General features: G+C 51.0%; 1 protein-coding gene across 1 annotated transcript; it reads left to right on the top strand.

Moving 5' to 3' along the window:
• The first annotated feature begins 229 nt into the window (after positions 1-229).
• KRT80 (keratin 80) lies at positions 230-27,330 on the top strand. Its single transcript, XM_005291947.4, has 9 exons — positions 230-692; positions 6,140-6,354; positions 11,698-11,758; positions 13,544-13,639; positions 20,067-20,231; positions 20,499-20,624; positions 22,059-22,279; positions 23,215-23,270; positions 23,359-27,330. Exons 1-9 carry the CDS (start codon positions 375-377, stop codon positions 23,589-23,591), a joined length of 1,491 nt encoding a protein of 496 aa, XP_005292004.2. The 5' UTR covers positions 230-374; the 3' UTR covers positions 23,592-27,330.
• The last annotated feature ends 92 nt before the right edge of the window (positions 27,331-27,422 follow it).

The following is a 27,422-nucleotide window of genomic DNA, read 5'->3' as shown; positions in this document are numbered from 1 at the left end:
TTGTTTCTTCACCATTTAAGGATGAGGAAGCCGGCTGCTCGGGGCACGTGGGTGCGAGTGATTTAATTTCCCTGTGAGTGTCAGGGCATATGTGCTCGCTCACCAATCAAACAAGCTCAACATGAAAGGCGGGAACGTAAACAAACAAAACCAAAAAAGCCAACAGGTTGATCTGGATTACCTCAACGGTCACGCCCTTCTCATTTTATGAACATAGCAGAGCAGGTGTTTGTAATGCATTAGCTAACCCCAGCTCAGTGGAGGCAGGAATTAAACAGACCATATTCTCCAAGGTGCCACTTCTCTTTCCCGGCCGCAGCAGGCAGCTTAGTTCATACACCTTCCCCTACCTCCCCGCCACCGGCCGAGCCAGGATGACCAGCCGCCCCAACGAATTCAGCAGCAGCTCGCTCTCGTCTTGGCAGGCGTCATGGAATCAGAACAGGGGGAGCTCGGTGGTGACGTCCTCTGAATACGACGGCTGCAGCAGCCCGGGTGGTCCAGCCAGCAGAAGCTTCAGCACCTCGAGTCTTGGTGGATACACGTCTTCCTCTTGCCCGTCCGTCTTCATCAACGAGAAGCTCTTGACGCCGCTGCGCCTAGACCTGGACCCCACCTTCCAGGAGAGGAAGAAGCAGGAGAAAGACGAGATGAAAATCCTCAACGACCAATTCGCATCCTTAATTGGGAAGGTAAGAGAAGTGCCAGGTTCGAGTGACCACAGAGGCCAGTGGTGGATGGGCTGTGAGGTGCCTATGGCAAGAGAGATTTGCTGTAAATGTTAGCTAATTTCCCAGTTGCGGGGATAGTTCTTTCCTCCCATGCTGTCTATTTTCCCAAAAGTTTGCGTGATTATTAGCTAGCACCCCAGTCCACTGCTTCAAAGACCCTGTCCATCCCCATCGGCTAGTAATCTCCCTGGGAAAAGGGAAACTCGGCCACTGATGGAAGTAGCTATGGGGTAAGCAGCAAAGATAGGGGCTGTGAGGACAAAAGATGGAGCAGGAGGCGCTTCATACCTGTAGCTGGGCAGAGAACCAACACAGCAGCTGCAATCAGTAAAATAGCCGACCGTTCCTGCTCGTTTTGTTTTCTAATGCCTGAAACGAGAGAAAACTAACCAGCCAATAATGTGGTGAGTGACAGGGGGAAAAGGAAGGGTCACTGGATCTGCTAAGCAAACTTTCCTGCAGAGAGTCTTTCCTCTGCTCAGGTCCAGGGGAAGGTAGAAGATTTTCTCAAAGCAAAACAATTCGCCTACTTGAGGCAGGTTCCTGCAAAACTCTTAGACTCTGTAAACAGATGGTAATCTCCCGAAAGGGTTGCTTCACTGAAGTCTATCATGTAGGCAGCTAATTCCAAGCTACTGCATTTTAAAAAAAAACAACAGTGCTCATATGGGTATGAACTAGTACTGTGGGGCTCTGTTTTCAACAGCATCTGCCTAAACTGCGTCTGCACAGCCCGTGTTTCCGTGTGCCATTGGGCATCCAGGCAGGCACGGCTGCCCGCTGGAGTGTGCCAATGTGACGATCTGTGCATTGCACTTTTTCAGGTGCCAGCCCTGAGAATGAAATCTGGTACATAGGAAATTCACCCCCGGGCAGAGAGTCCACCACAAGACCCAGGCGCCACTTAAACCCTCAAAACTGGCCTTAAGTGGCGCCTACGAATCCCGCTGGTGAGCGTGTATTACAGGGCCTCTTCTGTGTCTGACCCACATGAGAGTCTGGTACAACCCTAGCTAGGGTGCATTGGCTCTTTAGCTCAAGGGCTTCTAGCTCTGGAGATCTCTGGTATGTCAGCCAAGATGGCGGCCATCTCCCACTGGCCTTCTACACAGGGGTGAATTTCAACCCATTGGCAGAGAAATGTAACATACAGTTGCGAATGTGCCTCTGGAATTCACATGACCTCAGTCAAATGCCACACGGGCCATAGGGGAGTCGCTATGGCCATAGCTGGGAGGTAGGGGGTTGACCATTCCCAGTCAGGAGGCCACGCACCTTTGGGATCTGCCATGCGGCTGAGGATGATGAGTTCTGGTCAAGCTGCTACGGACTCTGGGTTTTCTTTGGATGTGGCTCACGTGTGTTTGGACAGGAGGCAAATAATGGCTGGCTAGTGGGTTCTCGGTTCTGACCCCTTTCTGCAGCCTAACGAATACAGGAACACAGGACATTGGACTGGAAGGGACCTCCTGGGTCATCGAGACCATCCCTTCTATCCCAGGCAACCCCGGCATCTCATCCTGTTCATACTTAACAAACCAGAAACAAGAGACCTCCAGGGATAAGGTGTATGGCGGGTTCTCCCACTCTATGCTCAGTGATGGTCATCTAAGGCCCATAGATCAAATCTTGGGTCCCGCTGTGAATAGCCCCAGTAACTTTGGAAGGAGGGGAGTGGCATGGTCTCCCCTCAATCCAGACTTAAGGACCAGAACGCCCAGGCTGCAAGATCTCAGCTATCCCTGCAGCCTCTGAGCAAGAGTAGCGTCAGCCACCACCTATGCCCCTTTCACGCCGATGTTTGGGGTCCCTGTGTTGTGCAGGGACCCGGTAGCCACTTCCCCAGCCCACCAGCCACCCCACTGTCCACGACTCCTCCTCACTGAGCTCTGCCACAGAGCTCTTGGTCGGTGGCACTTTCCAGGTTGGCTCTCCGTGCCCCGCTGCCTTGTACATCCGAAACGGCGCCTTTCCTAGTGTGTCCCTAGTGTCTTTCACGCAGGCACGGGGTGGACTTGGCTCAGTGTTTGTGCCGGCCGCTTCCAGCGGTGCCTCTGTAGGCTTCAAATTGGATAGATGTTTCTCAGCACCCCCTGTGCGGAGCCCAGTGGAGAGAGGCAGCGAGGTATAATGGGTAGAACACTGGGTCGGGTTCAAGGAGCCCCAGGTTCTATTTCTGTCTCTGCCTGCTGCGTGCTCTTGGACAAGTCACTTCCCATCTGTATGCCTGCTTCCACTCCCACTTCTTCTCTGTTTAGATGTAAGCTCATCAGGGTAGATGTTGCTTCTTATTTTATTATTTGTATTATGGTAGCACCTATGGGCCTTAGTCATGGAGCAGGACCCCATTGTGCTAGGTAGTGACTCCCGTTACGCTAGGTGCTGTACCTTATTGGTTAGGTGTGATATGGTAGCGGCTCCCATCGCTCTAGACACTCTAAAAACACAGGACAAAAAGACAGTCCCTGACCTAAGCCACTTTACAATCTAAGCATATGACAAGAGAGAACAGGTGGATGCAGACAGGGCCGGGGTGGGGCACTAGGAAACAGCTAATATTGGTCAGCCTCAGAGGCAGTGACCTCAGCAAAGCAACGGCCTAACCATTGTCTGGCCTTCTTTGTAGGCCGCATGGCAAAGGAGAGGTTTAAGGGGGGTTTGGAAGGTGGGTAATGAGGTGGCTTTGCAGACGTTCACAGGGAGTTCCTCCAAAGCATGGAGGGGCAGCATGGGAGAAAGCAGGATGGTTCTCCCTGTGTGAACACCGCTTCACACAACGGGGTCCTGATCTCAGCTGCAGCCTCGAGACACGGCTGTAATGTAAAGAAGAAGGCAGATCACGGGGGTCGTTCCGTGGCTGCTGACAGCTGAACCAGGGACAAACTAAGCAGATAAACCACCCTCTGTTAGAAGATCTTGTCCCAATGGCCAGCGCATTTTTCTACCCCTGGGCAAAGGAAGTTAAAGCAGTCCTCAGCTGCTGAACCTATTGGATGGGCAGGAGCTGGCAAGTTTGCACAGATGATGCTGTTACTATCCTTCAGAGAGGACGCATGGGTGAGCCATCCCCTCAGCTGACTTAACGGCCGCTTCACAGCATTGACGGCAATTGGCAGCTCTCACCCGCCGAATTAAGTACAATTAAAGCAATTTGTTTCGTGCGCGGTGCGGAGAGAGGAGAGCTGGCGAATAAATCGTTAATGGAAGCGCTTTGAGGCTAAAAAGCGCCGCAGCCGTATGGCCATCACCGCGAGTATGGGAGTGTGCCAAGTTAGAATGGAGGCTGGACGACCAAAAACCGTGCACTCACCCACACCGAGATGCACGCCCGCTGACAGGACACAGGGTCTGTCATTCTTGCGGTGACCGTATGTAGCTCCGTAGCTGTGCACGGCCCTTTGCAGTGCAAACGTCGGAACCTGATTCACACTACATTACTCCAGTTTTGCCCCGGTGTCAGCCTCTTATTATTTATTGATTGTATGGCTGTAGTCCCGAGTAACTCTAGTCACGGCCCAGTACAGCTCTAGTTGTACAAACACAGATCAAAAAGACAGTCCCTTCCCCAAGGGGCTAATCATCTAAGTAACCCTTCCGATTTCAGTGGAGTGACACTGGCATACACTGCAAGGATGCAGCAGCGAATCAGGCCCATAGTTATGTTTTAGGACCAACCGTTATTACTGGTACCTGCAGGGAAGCGAATATCACGCTAGGCCAACTGGGCTGAGGAATTGTCTTATCATAGTGTTATAATTTGTAGTATAGTAGCAAGATGGGGGCCCCTGTTGCGCCGGGCACTGCACGGACACATAGTAAGAGACAGTTCTGTCCCTAAAGAGCTTACAGTCTTAAGGGGCAGAGGCTGGGGGGAAGGATGGTCCAGTGACTAGGACATGAGCCTGATGCTCAGGAGATACAAGTTCATTTCCCTGCTCTACCTCGGATTTCCTCTGTGACCTTGGGCAAGACCCTTCTCACTGTGCCTCACTCCCCTGACTGTAAAATGGGTACAATAGCAGTGTCCTACCTCACAGGGGTGTTGTGAGGATAAATGCATCAAAGATTGTGGAGTGCTCAGATACTACAGTACTGGTGGCCAAATAAGTACTTTAAATAGAGGGGAAACTGAGGCACAGAAGGGGGAGTCACTGGCAGAGTTCAGGTCTTCTGCAGCCCAGCGTGGTGTGCTACTCGCTGGACTGGCTCACAGGAATGTGATCCAGACTTCAGGTTCATATCGAGAAGAAGGGGTGTTTACACAGAGGAGATAGTGGCTTGTATTGTTTATGCCCCAGGTGACATATGATGGTGCGGGAAAGATTCCAATACAGATTAGATTTATTCTATCCATGAGACCTTGTCTTGGGATCCTTCTACCAGCCTCTTCTCTCCACTCCTACCCATTTCCAGGAGTTGGTTTTGCTATTTGAACCCTGATTTGCCACATCCTCTAGACGGTGCTCTCAGCAGCCATCCACGGCTGTTCCCCTCTATCCTGGGCCTCTCTTTGCATGTCCTCTCTGTTGTTCAGTCCCATACGTTTTCCCTCTTTAACGTTCGATGGAGGTGTTCTATTGGTTGGCCCTTTTTGTGCATTCCTTCAGCTGCCCAATGGCGTGGTAGAAGCTCTGGCTTCATTCTTTATGCATGTCCTAGATATTTCCCACCTCTTTTGTATAAAGTTTTGGCACTTAGGGGTCGTCGAACTCTCTGACAAATCTCAGCATTCATAATAAAATCATTCCATTTAATACCTAGTATTTTTCTAAGGCTTTTGTTCTAGACGGCATTGAGATGATTGTCTGTCCCCTTGGTAGATCTCCAGCTTTTCACATCTGTATGCGAAGACAGAAATAAACTTTGAGTTGAAGCTTTATAGTTTGGTCTTTAACTTGTCAGTTTTTGATGACATGTCCAATAGGATGTGCTAATCAGCTGACTTGAGTGATGATCTGTCGGGCTGATTTGACTTGTCAGGAAACCACCGAGTAGTAAAGCAAAGCCTCCATATGTCAATGTAATGCCCTTCTGTGCCTGATTTGTATGGGATGGGATTCTTTTACAGCTCCTTGTTTGAGAGCCCAACTGTGTCCCTCAAGCTGTAATGGTTTAATATAGGGAGATATACCTATCTCATAGAGCTGGAAAGGACCTTGAAAGGTCATCAAGTCCAGTCCCCTGCCTTTACTAGCAGAAGCAATTTTTTTGCCCCAGATCCCTAAATGGCCCCCTCAAGGACTGAACTCATAACCCTGGGTTTAGTGGGCTAATGCTCAAACCGCTGAGCTATCCCTCCCCTTATATTGCTGGAGGTCCCAATCTCAATGTCTAGTGTGTTGGCTGAAGGGGTTCACATCAGCCTTCCGCCATCAACCTTACTAATGTCTCTGGATTCCGTTCTGCAGGTCCAATGCCTGGAGCAGCAGAACAAGGTTCTCACGATCAGGTGGAGCTTTCTGAAAGATCAGGACAATTCCCGTTCCGAGTTAGACATCAAACTCCTCTATGACCAGTACATGAGCAAACTGAAGCAAGAGATGAGGGCTGTCGGCCACGAGCGAGAACAGCTGGAGTCCGAGTTGGCTGAGGTGTTGAAGTCCATGGATAACATCCGAAGCAGGTGCCGTTTGTCCTAGTTTGTTGGGGGTCTTTGGAAATATAGGGATTAATTTGCAGCCTATTGTTAGATACCAGTTCAACAGTATGGACTGTGGATAATAAGAGATTTCTTCTCCTATTGTCCATACTCAGAAACCTCAAGGGTCTGATTTTGGAGAGATGATGAGCTTTCAACAAGAACTGCAGGATCTGAAAATAAGGCTCACACTTTTTTGCTGCTTAATGAGCTTAGACAAGTAGACAAATAGAAATCCATAGAGGAAAACAGAGAGAGAGAGATTCTAAGGGCTTGTCTACCCAATTTGCACGCACAAAATCACAGTTGCATGAACAGATGTGGGATTTTTGCATGCACAAGTGCCCTGTTTGCACAAGTCAGTGATTGTATTTTGACACAGAAATGAATGCCTCACTCATTTCAAGGGAGTGCTCTCTGAGCCCCTATGAAATGGGTCCCTTCTGTCATGGTCTCCCGATCTGTGTACTTTAGAAAGTGGGACTTTACCCCGGGTTAACTGTTGTATTGTCCAGTTATTATGGTTTTACAACTATTAATGAGCCTGATTCTTCTTTCACTTACACTAATTTTACACCAGTGTAACTGCATGAACTACAGCTGAGTTACTTCTGATTTACACTGATGTAAACTGAAGCAGAATCAGGTATAATATTCATTATGAGTCTGATTCTTATACCCTTTACACCACTTTGGCAGTTGAGGTAGTGTTGCCTAATGGTTAGAGTATTGGACTGGGACTCCGCAGACCTAGGGTCTATTCTCAGCTCTGCCACTGGCCTACTTGATTTCCTTGACCAAGTCACTTCACCGCCTCGTGCCTCAGTTTCCCCATCTGTACAATGGGGATAACAATGCTGTTTGTTTGTAAAACATTTTGAGATCTACTGAAAAGTGCTATAGACGAGCACAGATATAAAAAATTAGTATTGTTTAAATGGCTGTAATTATTTAATCTAATTTACGTGCAATTTAAGCCCACACTGTCAGAGTGATGCAAAGGAGCCTTCGTTTTAGTTAGAGTCATGCCCCTCTGAATTCAGCCCCTTTGTGGATTGACAAATAATCCCCAACCCTTATGGGTTTTGAACATATTGGTTATTTGTACCTTTTCGGCCAACACTGTGAACAAACCATTTTCACACAATGGACTCACCGTTCACCTGGCTTAATTCGATCTGTTCCCCCATTGGGATGGTTCATGGAACTCGTGAATAATTAACAGCGAATGTGCTTTGCAAAGCAAATTTTCAGACCAAGCAAACCACAGGAGTAAAAATTCGTGGCATTTTGGGGCATTCGTGAAAAGTTTCTCGAATGCACGGTAATCGTGCAAATACTTGTGCTTAACTATTTGACCCAACAAATCATAGTGAAGCCAGCTCCCTGCTTTTATTCCAGGCGTGTTCCTCAGCTGATGAAAATAAATGTAGCTCCTGGATGATTCACACCAGCTGAGGATCTGGCCTCAAAGGGTGGACTTTTCCTTTACTCTTCAACCAGCACTTGATTTCGCACACTTTTTTCTCAAGCATTTAGAAAATGTCATTCTTTACCTCATATTTTCCCCGACTGCTATAATAATATTTACCTTTTACCATCCAGAGATCTCAGGGCACCTTTACAAAGATGGGTAAATATCCTGATCCCCATTTTACAGATGGAGAAACTGAGCCACAGAGAGGTACCACTAGACAGCAGCAGAGCAGGGATTAGAACTTCGGTTTCCTGATGCTGGAGCTGTTCGAAAAACAGAATTGCTGTCCCCTGGGAAATTCTGATGTTTTGACATTTTGCATCGGTCCTGCATTGTCCATGAAAATGTTGAAACTTTTCATGGACCCAAAATGTCCAAAAATTTTCAATTTAGAAATATTGTAACATTTCATGAGACATAGGGCGAGAGGAGTGCATCATGGGAGATGTAGTCTGGCCAGATAGCAGGTCCCATAAGGGAGAGTAGAGGCAAGAAGGGTTCATAACTACGACTCCCATCTGGCACCATGGTGCTCAGGCGGACTCAGAGATCAATGTCAAGTCCATCAAAAAACGAAATGTTTTGTTTTGCTTTTCCCAACAGAAAACTCCATCAAAACCAAATTTTCCCCACAGAGAATTTGCTGATTGGAAAATGCTTGATCTGAGATTAGTCAAGCAGCCCCTAGCTCACTCCGAGTCCACTGACTCGGACAGGAGGACCTTACACAGTGCGTTTTTGCCAGACCCTGCTGCGCTGCTACTTAAAGCTACACACCACCACGCACATCCCAGGCCCTCCTCTCTGCCATCCTTCTCCAGCCGAAAGCTGGATAAGCCGTGGGGTGAGCGTCAGCTGCCATCCCGTCAGGATTGTAGTTTGCGCAGTAGGTGACATGATGTCAGGGCCCTGCAATGCGTGAAGCGTTTTCGGCAGGGATTGGGGTGCGGATGGAGCGGGAGAGAAGCAGGCTTTAATTAACAACACATGTGCACTGGCACGGAGTCAGACATTCCAATTAAAGAGCAGAAAAACCAGAAGAACCAACCACTTCTCCCATTCGCCTCCCGACCAGGGCTTATGAAACAGTTAAATACCAGGGCGAGGCAGAAACAATGGCATCACCTGTCGTTGTTGTTGGGGTTTTTTTTTCCTTTTCCCTGTTCTCCTCCCTTATGCCCTTCCCCTAGACCAGGGGTGGCCAACCTGAGCCTGAGAAGGAGCCAGAATTTATCAATGGACATTGCCAAAGAGCCACAGTAATACGTCAGCAGCCCCTCATCAGCTCCACCCCCCGCCCCAGCGCCTTCTGCCCACTGGCCGCCCTGCCGATCAGCGCCTCCCCCTCCTCCCCGCACCTCCCAATCAGCTGTTTCGTGGGGCTCAGGAGGCTCTGGGGGGGAGGAGCAAGGGCACGGCAGGCTCAGGGGAGGGCGTGGGAAGGGGTGGAGTAGCGACAGGGCCTGTGGCAGAGTCAGGGGATGAGCAGTGAGTTCCCCCACCCCCGGCACAGTGGAAAGTTGGCGCCTGTCGCTCCAGCCCTGCAGTCGGTGCCTATGCAAGGAGCCGCATATTAACTTCTGAAGAGCCACATGTGTCTCCGGAGCCACAGGTTGGCCACCCCTGCCCTAGACCCAGGCTACTTTAGCACTTAGATTGTAAGCTCTCCAGGGCAGGGACCCTCTTCCCGGGCGGTAACTGGCGCTCTTACCGCAATGCAAATGATTATTATGAACGATCAATTATTAAGAAGAGCCACAATAACTGGGGGCTAAGTTCGGGTTCTCTATTACCATATAGATTTGTCTTCTTCGCAACGGTGACGCTGACTTGGGCTCCAGCACGGTTTCCGTTAGATGTAATTGCGGCTACATTTATGAGCCGCTCATAAAGAGTTGGCGGAGGCTATAAGCATGTCACCAGCGAGAGTGGCACGTGCCACTCGCTCCCCATAAAGCACATCACTAGAGGTGTGGTAGCCTGCTTATGAGCCAGGGTTATGAGCGACCGATTGACCTGTTGGACGCCATAACAATTGATTAGCCATGTCTTAAAGCAGGTAGGAAGCCTTTATTAACCCTTTGCAAACTCTTTATGCAGGTACCCTCAATATCAAGGTGTAACGGTGTTGCCTCTGGCGGGACACAACTGAGAGTATCAATTCAGGACAAATTGCTTAGAGCAGGCCAGTCACGGCCCAAGGCTGGGGTCCTTTACTCTTAAGGCTCACCAAACCAGCCAAACAGAGAGGACTTTGGTCTCACCCCACTGGCTAACCATAAGTCACACAAGCAATTCCCTCAGACACTCCAGTTTCCCAGTATCACCACCAGCGCCACTCATTTTGGGGAGGAATGGTTATGAAAACCAATACCCCAGTAAAAGGAAAAAGGGTCTCCCGATCCCAAAAGACCAAGCCCCAGACTCAGGTCAATATACAAGTCAGATCTTACCCACAAATCACACTGTTGCCAATCCTTTAGACTCTAAAATCTAAAGGTTTATTCATAAAAAGAAAGAAACAGCGATGAGAGCAAAAAATGGTTAAATGGAGTCAATTCCATACAGTAATGGCAAAGTTCTTGGTTCAGGCTTGTAGCAGTGATGGAATAAACCACAGGTTTAAATCAAGTCTCTGGAACGGGATGGGTCATTCAATCCTTTGTTTAGAGCTTCAGTTTGTAGCAAAGTTCCTCCAGAGGTAAGAAGCAGGATTGAAGACAAAATGGAGATAATGCAGCTGCCTTTTATAGTCCTTTTGCCATACGACCTGTGCTTCCTTTGTTCCGAACACAAGCTACCCAGCACATGGCATGAAAAAACCTTAGAGTTCGGTCCATAGGCCTGTCCCTGCATGTCTTGCTGAGTCACAAAGTGTATCTGCCTTCTCTCAGTGGGTCACTTGTATAGCTGATGGTCCTTAATGGGCCATCAGGCAGGCTAGGCAGTGCTGATGCCACATTGTCTGGGGTGTCACCCAGAAGCATAGCACAAGTTTGAAATACAGGCAGTATAGAGCCAATTCTTATAACTTTAAATACAACATGATACATGCATTCAGATAGCACAGGAGTCAGCAACCTTTCAGAAGTGGTGGGCCGTGTCTTCATTTATTCACTCTAATTTAAGGTTTCGCGTGCCAGTAATACATTTTAAGGTTTTTAGAACATCTCTTTCTATAAGTCTATAATATAGAACTAAACTATTGTTGTATGTAAAGTAAATAAAGTTTTTAAAATGTTTAAGAAGCTTCATTTTAAATTAAATTAAAATGCAGAGCTCCCCAGACCAGTGGCCAGGACCCGGGCAGTGTGAGTGCCATTCAAAATCAGCTCGTGTGCCACCTTCGGCACGTGTGCCATAGGTTGCCTACCCCTGAGATAGCATAATCGTAACCAGCAAATCATAACCTTGGTTGCACCAATGAGCTATACGGTCACTGTTCATATCAATAACGTCACAAAAGGGTGTCCATCATTTCCTTTAAATGGCCCTTTATCTTTGCCACGCTGATGGAAGTTGAAGGAAGGCTGCCGTTGCTGGACTGGGTTGGGTTGTTCCCTTTCGAGAGAGGCAAATGGGGAATTTGGTCCCCTGGATGCAGGGTGGGCCAATGAGGAGACCATTGGCCTAGGGTTCAGAAGACCTTGGTTCTATTTCTGGCTGGACCAGCCACTTCCCCTCCCACAGTTTGTCTGTAAGCTGTCTGGGGATCACTGTGACTCTTATTGATGTATTGGTACAAGAGGCGTTAGGTGCTACTGTAATAAACAAAGCGATCCCAAGATCTCCAATACAGAATTGAGCTTCGTCCTGCTGGGATTCACACCAATCTGCTTCTCTCTCCGTAGATACGAGGATGAAATACATAAACGGAGTGGCTTGGAATTCACCTTCGTGGAGCTGAAAAGGGTAAGTGGCCATTCATCTTCACTGGGCTGTATGCGCATCTACAGCAAAGATGCACTTGCAGTGGAAGGAGTGTCTAGTGGTTAGGGCCCCAGCCTGGGCTCAGGAGACCTGGATTTGAGTCTCTGCTCTGCCACAGACTTGCTGCGTGGCCTTGAGCAAGTCACCTCGTTTTTCTGGCGCAGGGCCTCAAAGATATTTAGGTGCTTAATGTCCACTGATATCAAAGGAAGTTAGATGCCCAGGTTTCTTTGAGGACCTGGGCCTCAGATCTCTGTGAAACGGGACTAGCAGCAGCGTGGTGAGGCGCTCAGATACTACATTCACGGGGGCCAGGTAAGCACCAATAAGAGGGTTGGGTTGGCTCTGTGTTTGCCTGAGAGACCTGCCCCTATAGGAAACCTAGAGCATGGCTACCCAGCACAAAGAGACCAGCAGCCGTGAGTTGCAGAGCTAAAATAGACGTTCAAACCTCGGTTCTGAAAACCAGAAACCGGGGGAGGGACTCAAGACCCAGGCTCCAGCCCAAGCCTGAACATCTACATGGCCATTTTTAGCCCTGCAGCCCGAGCCAGTTCACCTGGGCTCTTTTGCTGTGTAGCCATTTCCCTACAGCGCTAAAGGCAGGGGCCCAGTAGATGACAACCTGGGCCAGGAGGACCACAGACTGGTGGAGGTGATGCATTTTGAAATGAACCATAGACAAGTAAGGACCTGAGCACCTGTGGTTGCTAAAGACCGCATAGCATTTGGTGCAAAAGCATGGAGTATTAGCTGCCGTGTCTTGGCCAAATTCTATCAGGCAAGATTCCTGTGCCGTTTCAGTTGCATATACCATGGGGTCTCCGCCTGGGGTCATGATCCAGTAGGGTCGCAAGGATGGGTCGTAACCACCTTCCCTTCAGGGACATCCTGAAACATTTCTCTACATGAGATCACCGTATGGAAAGGTTGAAAACCAGTGGCAGAAGTGTAGTGCAGCCAGGCCCTGCTAAACAGCCACCAGGTTCTACCCCAGAGGCAGCTGCACTTGTGACGAGTGAGTGGAAATCAATTGTTGTGTATATGGGTTTGGAATCTTGGGCAAGGAAAGGTAGGGTGTTAGGAGCTGTGGAAAATGCTCACCATAAATAATTGTTATTGTTAATTATAAGTTGTTCCCAAGCGTGCTCATGGCCTGGTAGGGGCAGTTTGTGTGGCTTTTGTTTATTGCATTAGTGTTTTCAATAATCTCTGCTTTTCCTTATGATTAAAAGATGACTGTTTATGGACCAGTCCTGCTTGTTTCCTTTTATGGAATGGTTATTAGCCAGGATGGGCAGGGATGATATCCTTAGCCTCTGTTTGCCAGAAACTGGGAATGGGTGACAGGGGATGGATCACTTGATGATTACCTGTTCTGTTCATTCCCTCTGGGGCACCTGGCCTTGGCCACTGTCGGAAGACAGAATACTGGACTAGATGGACCTTTGGTCTGACCCAATATGGTCATTCTCATGTTCTATGCCCTACCTCCTTCCCTGCACTCAAGCACTAACAAAAAGAAATTTTATCTAGAGGTCTTCTTCTCAAATCACCCACCCTCAATGGGAGCAGCAAAGCAAGGTCCCACCAGCAACATCCACCATCCTGCAGAATGGATGGATAGTATCCCCAAAGGACACTGCTTTGTCCCAGGACTGGATAATCAGTGCACAATGGAGAAGATCTCTCGCCCCAAGGCACAAGTCAGAGTCCAATGTACAGATCATTTGTCACTAGCGCTGATATGTCTTCTTTGTCCCACAGGATTTAGACGCTGGTTCCATGCATAGAACCGAGCTAGAGGTAAAACTGCAGGGGCTTCAAGAGTTGATGGAGTTAAAGAAAGCCGTATACGAGCAGGTAAGAAGCAGCTATAAGACCAGATGCCTAAGTGTGTGCAACGAGGCTGGTGGAGCTGGGCAAAACTTTTCAGCCGAATACTTTCTTTTTGGTGAAAAATGCAATTTCGGCAGCACCGAAACGTCGGGTAATTTATGTCCTTTGTGCCGAATTGTTTGTTTTGGGGGGAAATGCAATGGGCACAATCAGTGCCAACCCCACGCAGCTGTGAAATGTGTCAAGCCTGGAGAGGGGCGGGGAGTGGTACGCTGAAGGAGCAGGGCTGCACCTCAGAGCTCGCCAGCCCCTGGACTAAGAGCTTTCTGAGTGCGAAGACCACTTGAGCGCCTTGGCCATCCAGGCCCTCTCAGAAAGGAGAGAGGTCAGTTCTGGTCTCTTGTTCCCCTGGCTTTCCAAAGACTCTGGAGTCTACCTTTGGTGGGCTGCAGAAGTCTCTTGACCTTTTCTGTATTTTACCCTCTCCCCAAGGGCGTGCCAGAGAGGTCTAACCTTCTACACCATCACAGGGCCAGGTTCTGATCTCAGTTACGCTATTGTAAACCCAAAGTAACTCCATTAGGTCTGATTTCTTCTCTCAGCAATGGTACATCAGTCTAACTTCACTGATGGTGACCCAGTTGGGCCCCGATTCAGCAAAGTCCCGGAAGCATGTGTGACGGGCCGTATGCATTTGCTGAGTGCTTCGTTGCACTGCAGAGCATGCTTAAGGTTAAGCACACGCTTAGGCCCTTTGCTGCACTGGGGCATTGTTCCTGATTTCCATTGAGTAGGAGCAGGATTTGGCCCACTGATTTCCTTGGGGTCATTCCAGATTTACGCCATTCTCAATGAGATCAAAAGTCTGGCCCACTGAATAGAACAAACTACCTCTGTGCGTATATCTGCAATACAAAAACTCACGGCATCAAGTCTTAGAACCCGGGACAGCTGACTCGGGTTCCGGGGGCTACCGACTGCAGTGTAGAGGTTTGGCCTTAGGCTGGAGCCGGGGGTCTGAGACCCTCTGCACTCCCGGGGTCTGAGAACCCAGCCTCCAGCCCAAGCCCGAAAGTCTACACTGCAATTCGATAGCCCCGCAGCCCAAGTCAGCTGCCCCGGGCCAGTCCCGGCCATGCCACGGGTCACTTATCACAGTGTAGATGTAGCCTGTGTCATTTTCGTAACGGGATATTGCTAAGGGAAATAGCTTAGCGAGAGTCAAAGGAAGGGGATTAAGGCATATTAGCATCAATAGAATTGCATCTGCAGTTAAGCTAGCTAGGATGATTTTACAAGCTCAGTGCTGCAAGGCATATACTTGTCTCCAGCTGGGATCGGGAGGGAATCCTCAACCAGCACCCTTATCCGCAGCTCCTCTATGGTACTTTATAACACAACAGGTGCCTTCTAACCTTGTTCAACCTTCCTCCGAAGCACCCGGAATAGGCCGCTCTCCAAGGAATGGGCCTGGCCGTTCCATTTCGGAAGCATGCTGAGCGATAGTCTCCTTCAAACTCGCACCAGGAGTGTTGCCTAGGCGCCAACTTCTGTGGGTGCTGGAGCACCCACAGAAAAAAAATAGTGGGTGCCTGGTACCCACCAGCCACCCGCCGATCAGCTGCTCGGCAGTGGGTGGGAGGCGTTGGGGGGCAGGGGGCAGAGCAGGGGCAGGAAGAGGCAGAGCAAAGGCGGGGTGTGCTCGGGGAGGGGGCGGGGCAGGGCGGGAAGAGGTGGAGCAAAGGCGGGGCGTGCTCGGGGAGGAGGTGGGGCAGGGCGGGAAGAGGAGGAGCAAAGGCGGGGCGTGCTCGGGGAGGAGGTGGGGCAGGGCAGGAAGAGGAGGAGCAAAGGCGGGGCGTGCTCGGAGAGGGGGTGGGGCAGGGCGGGAAGAGGAGGAGCAAAGGCGGGGTGTGCTCGGGGAGGAGGTGGGGCAGGGCGGGAAGAGGTGGAGCAAAGGCGGGGCGTGCTCGGGGAGGAGGTGGGGCAGGGCGGGAAGAGGAGGAGCAAAGGCGGGGTGTGCTCGGGGAGGAGGTGGGGCAGGGCGGGAAGAGGAGGAGCAAAGGCGGGGCATGCTCAGGGAGCGGGCAGGGCAGGGTGGGAAGAGGCAGGGCAAGGGTGGGGCCTTGGGGGGAAAAGATGGAGTGGGGGGTGAGGCCTCGGGGTAGAGCGGGGGTGGAGCACCCACCCAGAAAGAAGAAAGTCGGTACCTTAACAACACAGCCTCCGCCTCAGTGAATTGACCCAGAGAATGCAGCTGATTCTCAGTTGCGTGGTGCTGATGTACCAATGTAACATGCAAGTGAAAAAGACTCTGCTTTTCAACAGTAAAGCGCCAAGTGCTTTCCAAAGCAGGCCAGGATCATTCTCCCTGTTTTATAGGTGGGGGAACTGCAGCACACATCACCCAGCCGTGCACTGGGACTAAAACTCAGGTTTCTGGAGAGTTAGACCTGTGTCCTAGCCACTAGACCGTACTGCCTCCTGATTGACTTTATAAGCTGCCAGGCTGTCTCCCAGTGCTGGCTGTGCTGCTGGAAAAGGATGTCATAGAGACGGGAGGAAGCCGTCACTGTCCACCACAGCTCCTACTGGCCTGGCTGTATGCGCCCCTCGCTACGTTCCCAGCCTCCTCTTGAATTCATTTCTGTTGGGATTCACACTGTTGACTTTGGCAGCCCGTCGTGTTCTTTCATCCACCCTTTATGCAAAGAAATTATACCTGCCCTGGCCGTTCTGCAAACCGAGCCTGTTTTCAGGTTAAGCCACTTTTCTAGCAACCTTTGTGGAGCTATTTGACGTCAAGGATCTTGTTTCCTGGATCCCTTGCTTTGCCTCCCCTTTTCCAAAGCTACAGGGGCCGAGGGAACAAATCTTTCTTCTATGGCAAGAGCTATGGGGGAAGGTCTCTAAGGGTATGTCTACACGGCATTGTAAACTTGGGTCTGGAGGACCGCGTTGGTGTGCCCAAGCCCACGCTTGAGCGGCCACACTGAATTGGAAACCTGGGTTTACATTTGCCAGATCCGGCTCTCACAGTCATGTTAACGCATCCACACTACTCTGCGTAGACCTTCTGCCTTGAGTCTTCAGCTAGAGTTGTGGCCACACTGCAGAATGACAGGACTTGGGTTCTGACCTATCTCCCTAGCAGGGTCAGAGGACCTGGGTCATGAGTGCTTGCTGACTCAAGTCAGATTGATTTGTGTGTGGACAGGAGGAGGACTTGGGCTCAAACCTACAGGAGAACTTGGGCTTAGTGTGTGGTATAGACATACCCTAGCCATGTTATAAATCTGTTGTGCATAGTTTTTCCCTGATACAATTCAAAATTGATAGTGAAAGGTCCCTTTAACAGCATTATAATGTCTTCTGGGACTTCCATCATAACTTACGGAGTTTTTTTTTTTTTTTTTGGTCCTGTTGGTCTGGTAAATCTGGATTAGTGGTTAGAGCAAAGGGGAGTCAGGACTTCTGGGTTCTGTCCCCACCTGTGGGAATATAGCCTAGAGCGAGTGGGACTTGGGAGTCAAGATTCCTGCGTTCTATTTCAGCCTCCAGGAGCATACTCTGCTGGGAGAGAAAAACTTGGTTCTCTTCTCAATGAAAAACTTTCCTTTGGAATTGATTTGTCAAATAGTCAGGAAAATCCACCAAAAAAATTTGAACATGAAATAATCCCCCTTTTTGAACCACCCCTAGTTCTCCCTGAGGTAACTGATACGCAACCTAGCCCCTAGTTTGAATTGGTTTCTTCTGTTATTCTGTAACGACAGCCGCACTAGAAGAAAAGTTCTTGGGCACGATTCTGCTCTCACGTCTGTTTCACAGCCTTCTAACTCCACTTACCTGAGTCTGCTCACCCTTATAACGGCGGCAGTCACAAGAAGCACTGCTGAGTTACTCCTGATTTATACTGGTGTGAATGTGAACAGAATCAGGCCCTTTATGCATGGAAACTGCTCCAGCATATGAATTCTCCCACATTAACCTTTCCTCTAACAACCCCTATACATTTACCTGGGGATCAAGCCTCAATGGGGAAGAAATACACTTAAAATCCTGTTCATGGAAAGAGATTTGTCACCGGTAACAGATGAATCATCCATCCAGTCCCAATCATTGTTCCCCCAATCAGGGAGAGGTAACGCAAACAAAGCCATAAGTGCCCTACCTTCTAGCAAAGCCTTCGATACAAGGGCTACAAAAGCATGGAATAAAAGCACGAACAAAAGCAGGGACAAAAGGCCGAAAATGCAGAGACTGAGTGCAAAGGGGTAAACGAGGAGTAACCCCACTGAAATCAGTCATGTTACGCCATCATGAGAGGAAAATGAGACCTACAGTGAGAGGCAGAGTGAAAGAGGCTTATCGGACATTCCACTAGCTTACGATCCCTTCAGGTTGGGTCTTGTCTAAGTACCAACGGCACAGGAGTGTGGTTTCCTAACATAGATTAGGGTGTCTTTTTTGATTTGCTGAACCATGTCTGCATCCGTTGTCACTTCCCCCGAGTCATCAAGAACAAACACCCCAGAGTCAGGAGTTGCAACACGTGGATACGGGCTGATATGTGCAGACCACAACTGCCCAGTGTTGGATGGAGTCACACCTTCTCATGGGCAGGAGAAGGCATAGGACATATAGTCCCCATTTACCCTTTGGGTGGCGGTGATGGGCGATGGCTCAATATTGAGTGGTGGACAATGGAGAGCTCCCTTTAGTTCGGCTGTATTCCCAGAGAAAAGCTTTCTAGTCCTGTGTCCGGCTGCTAGACACTGTAATCCTGAGACGGTAGCAACCCCATGCCACCGACAGTTTCCTCATGGAGGGCATCTATAACCAAGGACACATGGCCACCTTAGCTTTGCAACGTGTGCAAGCGCCACACTGCCCTCTACTGGATGGCAGGCATGTGTCATAGGCTGTATATTGTCAGGAGCTAATGGCAATTCTTCTTCAGTGCTCAGGGGCCTTTGCTGCAGCATGTGGACCCCTGTTCTATCTATAGCATTGGTATGGAGTCCCAGGGGGGCATGTGGTACAGTCCAGAGTCAGCCCTGAAGTCCGTGGGCCGCCACAGTATGTCAGCAGGTATCTGGCACAAACTAGCTAGCTAAGAACATAAGAATGGCCACACTGGGTCAAACCAATGGTCCATCTAGCCCAATATCCTGTTGTAAGAGATCGCAGACTCACCGGCACGGCGCCTCCTACTGTCTCGCCTGCCACAGGCCCCGTGTCCCTCCCAGACCCCGGTGCCCTCTTATCTTGGGGTGTTGCCCCACAGCAGCACCCCCACACTCTGGGTCCCCCTCCCAGGGGAACCTCCACCTCCTATGCCCACCTTGCCTCAGTGGCTACTGCCAGTCGTCATCTAGCCCCCTTTTTCTGGGGCAAACTGCAGCCTGTCATGGCCACTCATCACAGGCAAGGGGGTTGGACCAGCTGCCTCGGCCTATCCCTGGGCTGCACCTCTGCAGTCCCAGTACCTCCTTAGGCCTTTACCAAGGCCTCAGCCTGGGGAGTTGCCAGGCAGGAGCTCCCCGGCTCCTTGTGCCCTTCCCCAGCCCTGCTCCGCTCCAGCTACCCTTGTGCTCACAGGCAGCTAGGTCCTTCTCGCTCCCAAGCTAGAGAGAGATTGACTGCCTTCTGGCTCTGCAACACTTTTATAGGGCCCAGCCTGGCCCTGACTGGCTGCCTCCCCGCCTCTTCTTATTGGCTCTCAGCCACAGCCCTCTCCAAGGGCTGGCTTTTAACCCTTTCAGGGCTGGAGCGGGGTGACCGCCCCGCTACACCGGTCTTCCGACAGTGGCCAGTACCAGATGTTTCAGAGGGAATGAACAGAACGGGGCAATTATCGAGTGATCCATCCCCTGTCATCCAGTCCCATCTTCTGGCCATCAGAGGCTTAGAGAGCATGGAGTTGCGTCCCTGACCATCCTGGCTAATAGCCATCGATGGATCTATCCTCCATGAGCTTATCTAATGTTTTTATATACTTGTGGCCTTCACAGCATCCCCTGGCAATGAGTTCCACAGCTCTCCCATTAATTCACACCCCCATGGTCCCTACCCCACTTGCCCACTGCAGATGAGCACAGCGGCTGGGTATTGACATGACCACAAATACTTGCTAAATCAACCAACACCCACTAGTGCTCTCATGCGACACGAGCACATCATTTTGCCCAGGGTCTGGGAGAATTAGAAATCCCAGCAATGGCCAAACCCAGAGCCACTTCTCTGAGCCCCAGCCCAAACCGTGGGGAGGGTTGGTTGAATTAAGCAGGACACCAGAGCCAAACCACTCCATGGTGGGGTTTGCAAACCTGCGCCTTGACTTATGAAAACTTCCCACCTCCCAGCTGCGTATGGGACGGATTGGGCTGGCCCTGCACAGCTGACATACGTGTCCGCTCAGTTCTCCTCTCCTCTCCTCCCCGCCATCCAGGAGCTTCAGGAGCTGCTGGCAGAAATCAAGGACATCTCCGTCGTCATGGGGATCGATAACAGATGCAACCTTGACCTGAGCCGCATCGTGGAGGAAGTGAGGGCGCAGTATGAAGCCCTCGCTTTCAGGAGCTGGGAGGAGGCAGAAGCCCTTACCTGGAGCAAGGTACACGGCTCTCTCTCGTCGGAGACATGACGCAAAGCCATTGGTGTGGGGGAGCAGGAGAGAGCCTGCCTAGAAACCATGGGGGTTGGTGAGCGGTAGATAGACAGAGAGGTGGTGGAGAAAGAAGAGGGGCAAGGGGAAGTGAGAGAGACGAGAGAGCTAGACAGTGTCTGTCCCCGGCACCCGCGAGGGACCAGCTCCCTGCAGAATCCCAGGCGCGGCTGCAAGGCGGGGAGGGGGTGATGCCGTCTCAACTCTTCCCTGCAGCTGAACGAAGGAGCCACCCACTCCGCCACGTACAGGGACCAGCTCTTCAGCGGCCGGCGGGAGATCGCGGAGCTGACCATACACATTCAGAAGCTGAGGACCTGCATCGTGTCCCTGAAGAGCCAGGTGAGGCCTGGGCCTCGGGAGAGGGGAAGCCTCGGGCATTGGAAACACACGAGAAATGGCAGCTGCCCCCAGGTCGGAGCCAGGTGCCCGCGCACACCCGTCACTCCCCCCCTTGGGATGAGTCTGGCGGGGGAATCTGTTGTTATTCTGTGTTATCCTGGCACTTACAGGCCTCAAATGAGATCAGGGCCTTGTTGCGCTGGGTGCTGCACAGACACACAGTGGGAAACAGTCCCTGCCCCAAAGAGCCCACGGTCTAAATAGCCTAAGGGTGGGAGGGGAAACTAAGGCAGAGAGGGGAGGGCTGTGATTTGTCAGTGATTTGTTGTGGAGGGGAGAGTGGAGGTGGAGGTGGGAGAGGGCTTTGGGGGGGCGGTGTCATGGGGTGGGGCTGGGATAGGGCTATGGAGGGAGGGAGGTGGGGATGTCATGGGGTGGGAGTGGGAGAGGGGTATGGAGGGAGGAGGTGGGGGATGTCATGGAGTGGGGGTGGGGATGTCATGGGGTGGGGATGGGATAGGGCTATGGAGGGAGGGGGTGGGGATGTCATGGAGTGAGGGTGGGATAGGGCTATGGAGGGAGGGAGGGAGGTGGGGATGTCATGGGGTGGGAGTGGGAGAGGGGTATGGAGGGAGGGGTGGGGGATGTCATGGAGTGGGGGATTATGGAGGGAGAGTGGGGCTGGGGAGAAGGTTATGGGGGAAGTTGGGGTGGAGGTGGGAGCAGGTGTGATATGAGGGGAGGTCGGGGCGAAGGTTATGGGGGAAGTTGGGGTGGAGATGGGAGCAGGTGTGATATGAGGGGAGGTCGGGGGAGAAGGTTATGGGGGAAGTTGGGGTGGAGGTGGGAGCAGGTGTGATATGAGGGGAGGTCGGGGGAGAAGGTTATGGGGGAAGTTGGGGTGGAGGTGGGAGCAGGTGTGATATGGGGGAGGTCGGGGGGAGAAGGTTATGGGGGAAGTTGGGGTGGAGGTGGGAGCAGGTGTGATATGAGGGGAGGTCGGGGGAGAACGGTTATGGGGGAAGGTGGGGTGGAGGTGGGAGCAGGTGTGATATGAGGGGAGGTCGGGGGAGAACGGTTATGGGGGGAGGGGAAGATCTATTATGGGTGGAGGGAGGTTTATGGAGGCAAAAAGTACTTGGAGAAAATAGCTGCTGGCCTGTCCTGCTGTTTCTAAAATGTGGGAAGTCTCCCAAAAGTAGAAAATTGAGCATTTCAGACCCCTCCCCCTCAATTCCCCATAGACCCACTGCAGCAGCAACCCCCAGACCTCTTCATTTATGCTCCAGGCAGAAAAGCACCCTAAGAAAGGCTGTGCAGGAAATCAGGGGTGTGCGCCTGGACCCCTAGTCACGGGGCTGGGGAGGAGCAGCCCATCTGGCTCAGCACCCGCTGCCCACCTAACGGCGCTTCCCTTCCCCTTTGCTGCCCCAGTGCCTGCGTTTGGAAGAGGACATCAAAGAGGCCGGGGGAAACGGCCAGCTCGCCCTCCGGAACGCTAACGCCAAGCTGGCCGAGCTCGAGCAAGCCCTGCACAAAGGCAAGGCGGACCTGGTTGGCTTGGTGAAGGAGTATCACGAGCTGATGAACATCAAGCTGGCCCTGGATGTGGAGATCCTCACCTACAGGAAGCTGGTGGAAGGCGAAGAGAGCAGGTGGGTCAGAGGGACGTGTGCAGGGGAAGGGACGTGCTTGAGCCTCCTGGGAGAAAACCAGGCACCCAGCGCATGAGTCTGGCTCTTAAAGGCCGGATCCAATGTCCTTTCAAGTCAATGGAGAAGTAGATCCTGAGCCTCATTTTTGTCACAGGAGAAATTGTGCCACGGTGGATTGCATTCATTAATGAGGCTACGTCGCCAAAGCTTTAAAACTCGGTGGGAACTTGTTATATCAAATACGGTAGTTAATTCACTTGAAGATGCACCAATGAGAACACAGAGACACAAACGGACAGAGCCCTCACCTCCAATCCCCGTACAGCGCGGGTTCGGTTGCCCAGCAACTGTCCAGTCTAACTGAGCTCAGAATTTAGTCAGGGGGGGGGGTTCGGATGTGAACATTGCACTAGCACTATATCTGTACCTAACAGTGAAATCTGGACAGATGGCTAAAGACGGATAGTGTTATGGGGTACACGGGCAGCTGGTAGCTCTGGAAGGGGGTTCGAGGGGAGCTGGTAGATCTGGAAGGGGGTTCGAGGGGAGCTGGTAGATCTGGAAGGCAGTATGCAGGGAGCTGGTAGATCTGGAAGGGGGTTCAAGGGGCGCTGGTAGATCTGGAAGGGGGTTCAAGGGGAGCTGGTAGATCTGGAAGGGGGTTCGAGGGGCACTGGTAGATCTGGAAGGGGGTATGCAATACTCTCTGGTGTAGAGAGTCAAATTCTGTCTCCATCTCCACCCATGTAACCCCATTCAAGTGGGGACAGTACGCAGGATCAGGTCCTACATCCATTTCCACCTATCTAACCTCCCTGAGGTCATTCGGGTCACGGTGCCTGGGTATCACATTGTTTGGAGGGCAGCATTTTGCACAAGGGTCTGAAACCCGTCTGTGTTCCATAGCCTCTTAACGCCTGTCTTTACCTTCCCAGCATGGAGTCCCCGACGTGCCCTGTCATCAGCAGCATCCACTCCAGCCCTAGGCATTGTAAGCATCTATTATTATAGCTTGAGGCAAGTGGCAGCTGTAGGAAAAATAAACACCACGCCACTACTCTCCTCTCCTTTCCCTGCAGTTTCATCCATCTCCAGCTTCTCGGGGTCTTCCCAGCTGGCTTCTCGAGCGAGGGGCAATTCTACTGATGGAATGACCCGAAATGGAGTGGTGGCAGAGGCCGTCCTCGCCAGGAGCCAGAGTGGCGGCTCAGCAAATCGGGATGCAGACGAACGGCCCAGTGGGGCACGTCCGAAGCATCGCTTGCTGTCCGACGAAGAACACTGCCGTGAGGAGTCGATCCCTGCGGAATAGATGCCAGACGCATTGCCAACTGCACCTGAACGAGACCAGAATGCCTTCTCCTGTAGCCCGATTCTTGCCAACGTCTGCGGGGCCAAGAATGGGAATCAACCTCAAACCAGCTCTTCGCAGTGTTTCCTTGACACCTTCCCAACTCCATCACTGGTTAGAAGCGAGACCTCCATCCTTTGAACATGCCCAATTCTCACACCAGCCCCAGCAAACTCATCCTGATTCTACCTCCCTGAGGTGGGGTTCATAAGGCTTAATTCATTGATGTGCTTTGAGATCTTCAAACTGAAAGCAATGCAGAAGGAGGAAGTGTTATTACTTAGGCTCCAACGATGATAAACTGAAGGATAGTAGCAACATAGCAGAAGGTAGTATGGGGGAGCCTGGCGGGTAGAGCACTGGACTCAGGAAACCTGGGTTCTATTCCTGACTCTGCTGGGCGAGCCATGTCCCGCCATATGCCTCAGTTTCACCCTCTGTGAAATGAGGATAATGCTGTTGACCTTTGCAGGGAGGTTTGAGATCTCAGTGCTAGATAAGAGCTAAATATTATGAGTTATTTTACCAGTATTACCAAAAGATTTCTCGCATTCCTTCTCACTTTCGTTCTTTGGTTTGTGCGGATTTGCGTTAGGGTCTCTTTCACCAGCTGATGATGTGATGCGGGCGAACGTTCTCAGCCACATGAGTTGGCAGAGGCTGTGTTTGGTGATGTTTCACCACTGGCGCTCTGGCTACTTAGGGGAAATTTTTGTGTAGACCCAGAATCCTCAGTCAAAGGCTTTTTTTCCTACTGCCAATGGGGACTCTATCCTTTAAAAATAAAATCAAATAATCATGACCTCGGGCGCAGTGGTGTAAATCCGGAGCAACTCCGCTGACTTCAAAGGAGCGTGGCCCAGATGCTGATCTGAATTACAGTGCTGTAAAAACGGGTTCACGTCACCTGGGGGAATGGTGTTAGGGCCTGTCTGTAAGCTCATTTCCACTAGCATAAACCCAGAATGACGCCACAGTAGGTTTATCCTAGTGTGATAGAGATCTTAAAAGAAACCCCTATGTTTGTAAGTGTCCTTCTCTGTGTTGCTTGATAATGGCCCGGTATATTGAAACTGAACATAGTTTAGAAATCTGTTATTTTTTACCGTTTCTCCTGGATTTGGGGGTGCACTTTTCTCAACTGGACAGTAAAGCTAGATGGGCCAGTTTTACTTGCGGCTCATGGTGGGTCGAGGAGCCCAATTCTGCAAGGTGCCGAATTCTCCTTTACTAGATGTCTCAACCCCCACTGCCTCCTTTATTAGATGCTTCAACCCAGCACCTTGTATGGTTGGGTGCTCATGGAATTGCCATAGGAAATCCCACTGCACGCTGGCTGTTCCGTATCCTTTCAGTGCTGACCTCTGCATCCTTTCGCAGAGAAGCAGCACATGGCGGGGACACCATTCAAGGTCCACTTAAGCAGGGTCAAGTAGACCCAGTGGACGAGGGAGACCGTCATCCTCAGAGCTCCTGGAGGTTACAAAAAATCCAACACGACTGTAAAAGACAAGCCTCAGTGCGGGGAGGGAGGTTAGTTGTTATTTGTTCTGGGATATTTATTGGTTGTCATTTAAAGAGAATAATCAACATTATATATATATATATTTCATAACGTATGAGGTCGCTTTTAACTTAATTCGCTAGATCCCCAGCTGGTGTAGATCAACATGGTCCCATTGAAGTCAGTGGAGGCATGCCAATAGTACGCCAGCAGAGGATCTGGCTGCGTGTATATATTTGTTTCCCTCTGGCACAAACTCAAGTATACCCTGCATTGCAGTATTGCTTTGTACCAAGGGCCAACGTCTACACAAAGCCAATGGGCTTGCTCTGCTGGCAATGAGTCACTTGCGAGGCCCTTTTTGTATGTTTCTGTTAAGCGTGTTGCAATATTTCCACGTGTTTCTGTAGGGTCGCCACCTGCTATGGCACCCGTGTAACCAGCATGTCGTCTGCGCTGCGCTATGGCTGTGTTATTAAAGTATTATTCCGAGTGGGTGTAGCCATGTGGGTCCTAGGATATTAGCAAGACCTGGGGAGTGAGGTCAGATCTTGTAATGGGCCAGTTTTTGTTGGTGGAAGGGGAGAGACAAGCTTTCAAGCATATCAGAGCTGAAACAGAGCTGGCAGAAACTCCAAAGTTTGTCTCTTTCTGACCCGCTTCGTCTCTTTCATAAAGTATTGAGAGGCACGGAAGAGGGGAAAGGAGGGGGGCATGTCAATTATTTCCTTACAGCGTCCTGACAGCTAAGGCGCAATCCTGCTCTCAGAAGCCAATTCCAAGCCCCTCTAGAAACAGTTCCTTGGCTATGACCTCACATCAGTGGCTGGAGAGGAAAGCTGGCCTGGGGGCTTGGCGGCAAATTAGCAGACCTCTGCTCTGCTGTTGGTGACCTAGGGCAAGCCGCTTAGTCTCTCTATCTCTCTGGGCTTCAGGTCCCCCTCTGCAAAATGGGGATCATCCCACTTCCGTACGCTTGCCAGGGATGTGGTGAAGGCAAATACATTGGAGACGGTCAGGTACTATAGTAAAGGGGGTGTCACGGAATCCCCAGGCGATGCTCTGGAACTGCTCCCCACAAAGCCAGTCAGGACTTTGGGGAGCCTCCTCTCCCTTGGAGCAGACTGTCTTCAGGGCAAGAAGCTCACATGTCTTCACCTTCCTGGGTCTGACCTTGGAGCATTCAGCATATGCCCCTCTGAGCGCTTCCCACAGCAAGTCCGCCCAGGCGGGATCCTGGGGAAGCCAGAGGGTCCTGCACCCCCACTTCACAGTCAGACGTGACTCTTAGCCAGCCAGTAAAACAGAGGTTTATTAGATGACAGGAACACGGTCTAAAATAGAGCTTGTAGGTACAGCGAACGGGATCCCTCAGCCAGGTCCATTCTGGGGTCCAGCGAGCCAGACAACCCCATCTGCACTCACTCCCCATCCCCAGCCAGCCCCGAACTGAAACCCCCTCTAGCCCCTCCTTTCTGCCCTTTGTCTCTTTCCCGGGCCAGGAGGTCACCTGATCTCTTTGTTCACCTTTAGCTATTCCCTTGCAGGGGGGAAGGGCCCAAGCCATTTGTTGCCAGGATACAGAGTGTCGGCCATTTATGCACACTGGAGACTTAAGAAATGCATAGAGGAAACTGAGGCACCCACACAGTACTCAGAGGAAACATTAAGAACCATCCCACTTCGTCACAGGGGGCCAGATGCGGAGCTAAGATTGAGCCAGCTCTATCGGAAATCAGTTGGATTTCACTCCCACCTTAGCCTTCCTGCTCATTCAATGAAGAGCGTCCTCCACCTTGACCTACACCAATAGCCCTTTATCTCTGCCCTAGATGGACTCCCCTTTGCTTGGGGTAAAAAGGAAGCAAGGAGGAGACCGCCCTCTCGGTGGAAGGGGAGAAGAGAATGTAGCCTTTGCTCTGAGTGGCAGTAGGGTCCAGTGGCTAGACCAATGGGCTGGAACTCAGGAGAGGTGGGTTTAATTCCAGACTTTGCCCCTGGCTAGTGCAAGGTTCTCCACCTTTTCCCCTCCCACCCTTTGTCTCAGCTATTTAGACTGTAAGCTCTTTGGGGCAGGGATTGTCTCTTACTATGGGTATGTACAGCTCCTAGCACTATAGGGGCTTTATCGAGCTAGACCCTGCTGTAATGCACATAATAATAACAATAATAATAAATGTTATTCATCCAGTTCAACTCTGAGCCTCTGATCATGTCATACAGTGATGCTAGATCCTTGAAGATTCAGGACTTCATGGTCAATGTATTTGATGGGAGACCCAACAACA

Source organism: Chrysemys picta, chromosome 22 (genome assembly GCF_011386835.1).
Source record: "Chrysemys picta bellii isolate R12L10 chromosome 22, ASM1138683v2, whole genome shotgun sequence".
Classification (NCBI taxonomy): Eukaryota; Metazoa; Chordata; order Testudines; family Emydidae; genus Chrysemys; species Chrysemys picta.
This window is presented reverse-complemented; position numbering and strand designations above follow the sequence as displayed.

What these genes read in the sequence shown, in the direction of transcription:
- KRT80 (XM_005291947.4), top strand. Translation starts at nt 375, where the DNA reads ATGACCAGCCGCCCCAACGAATTCAGCAGCAGCTCGCTCTCGTCTTGG. An exon ending in AGAAAGCCGTATACGAGCAG is followed by an intron (nt 13,640 to 20,066) that starts GTAAGAAGCAGC and finishes CCCGCCATCCAG; the next exon opens with GAGCTTCAGGAGCTGCTGGC. An exon ending in GTGGAAGGCGAAGAGAGCAG is followed by an intron (nt 22,280 to 23,214) that starts GTGGGTCAGAGG and finishes TTACCTTCCCAG; the next exon opens with CATGGAGTCCCCGACGTGCC.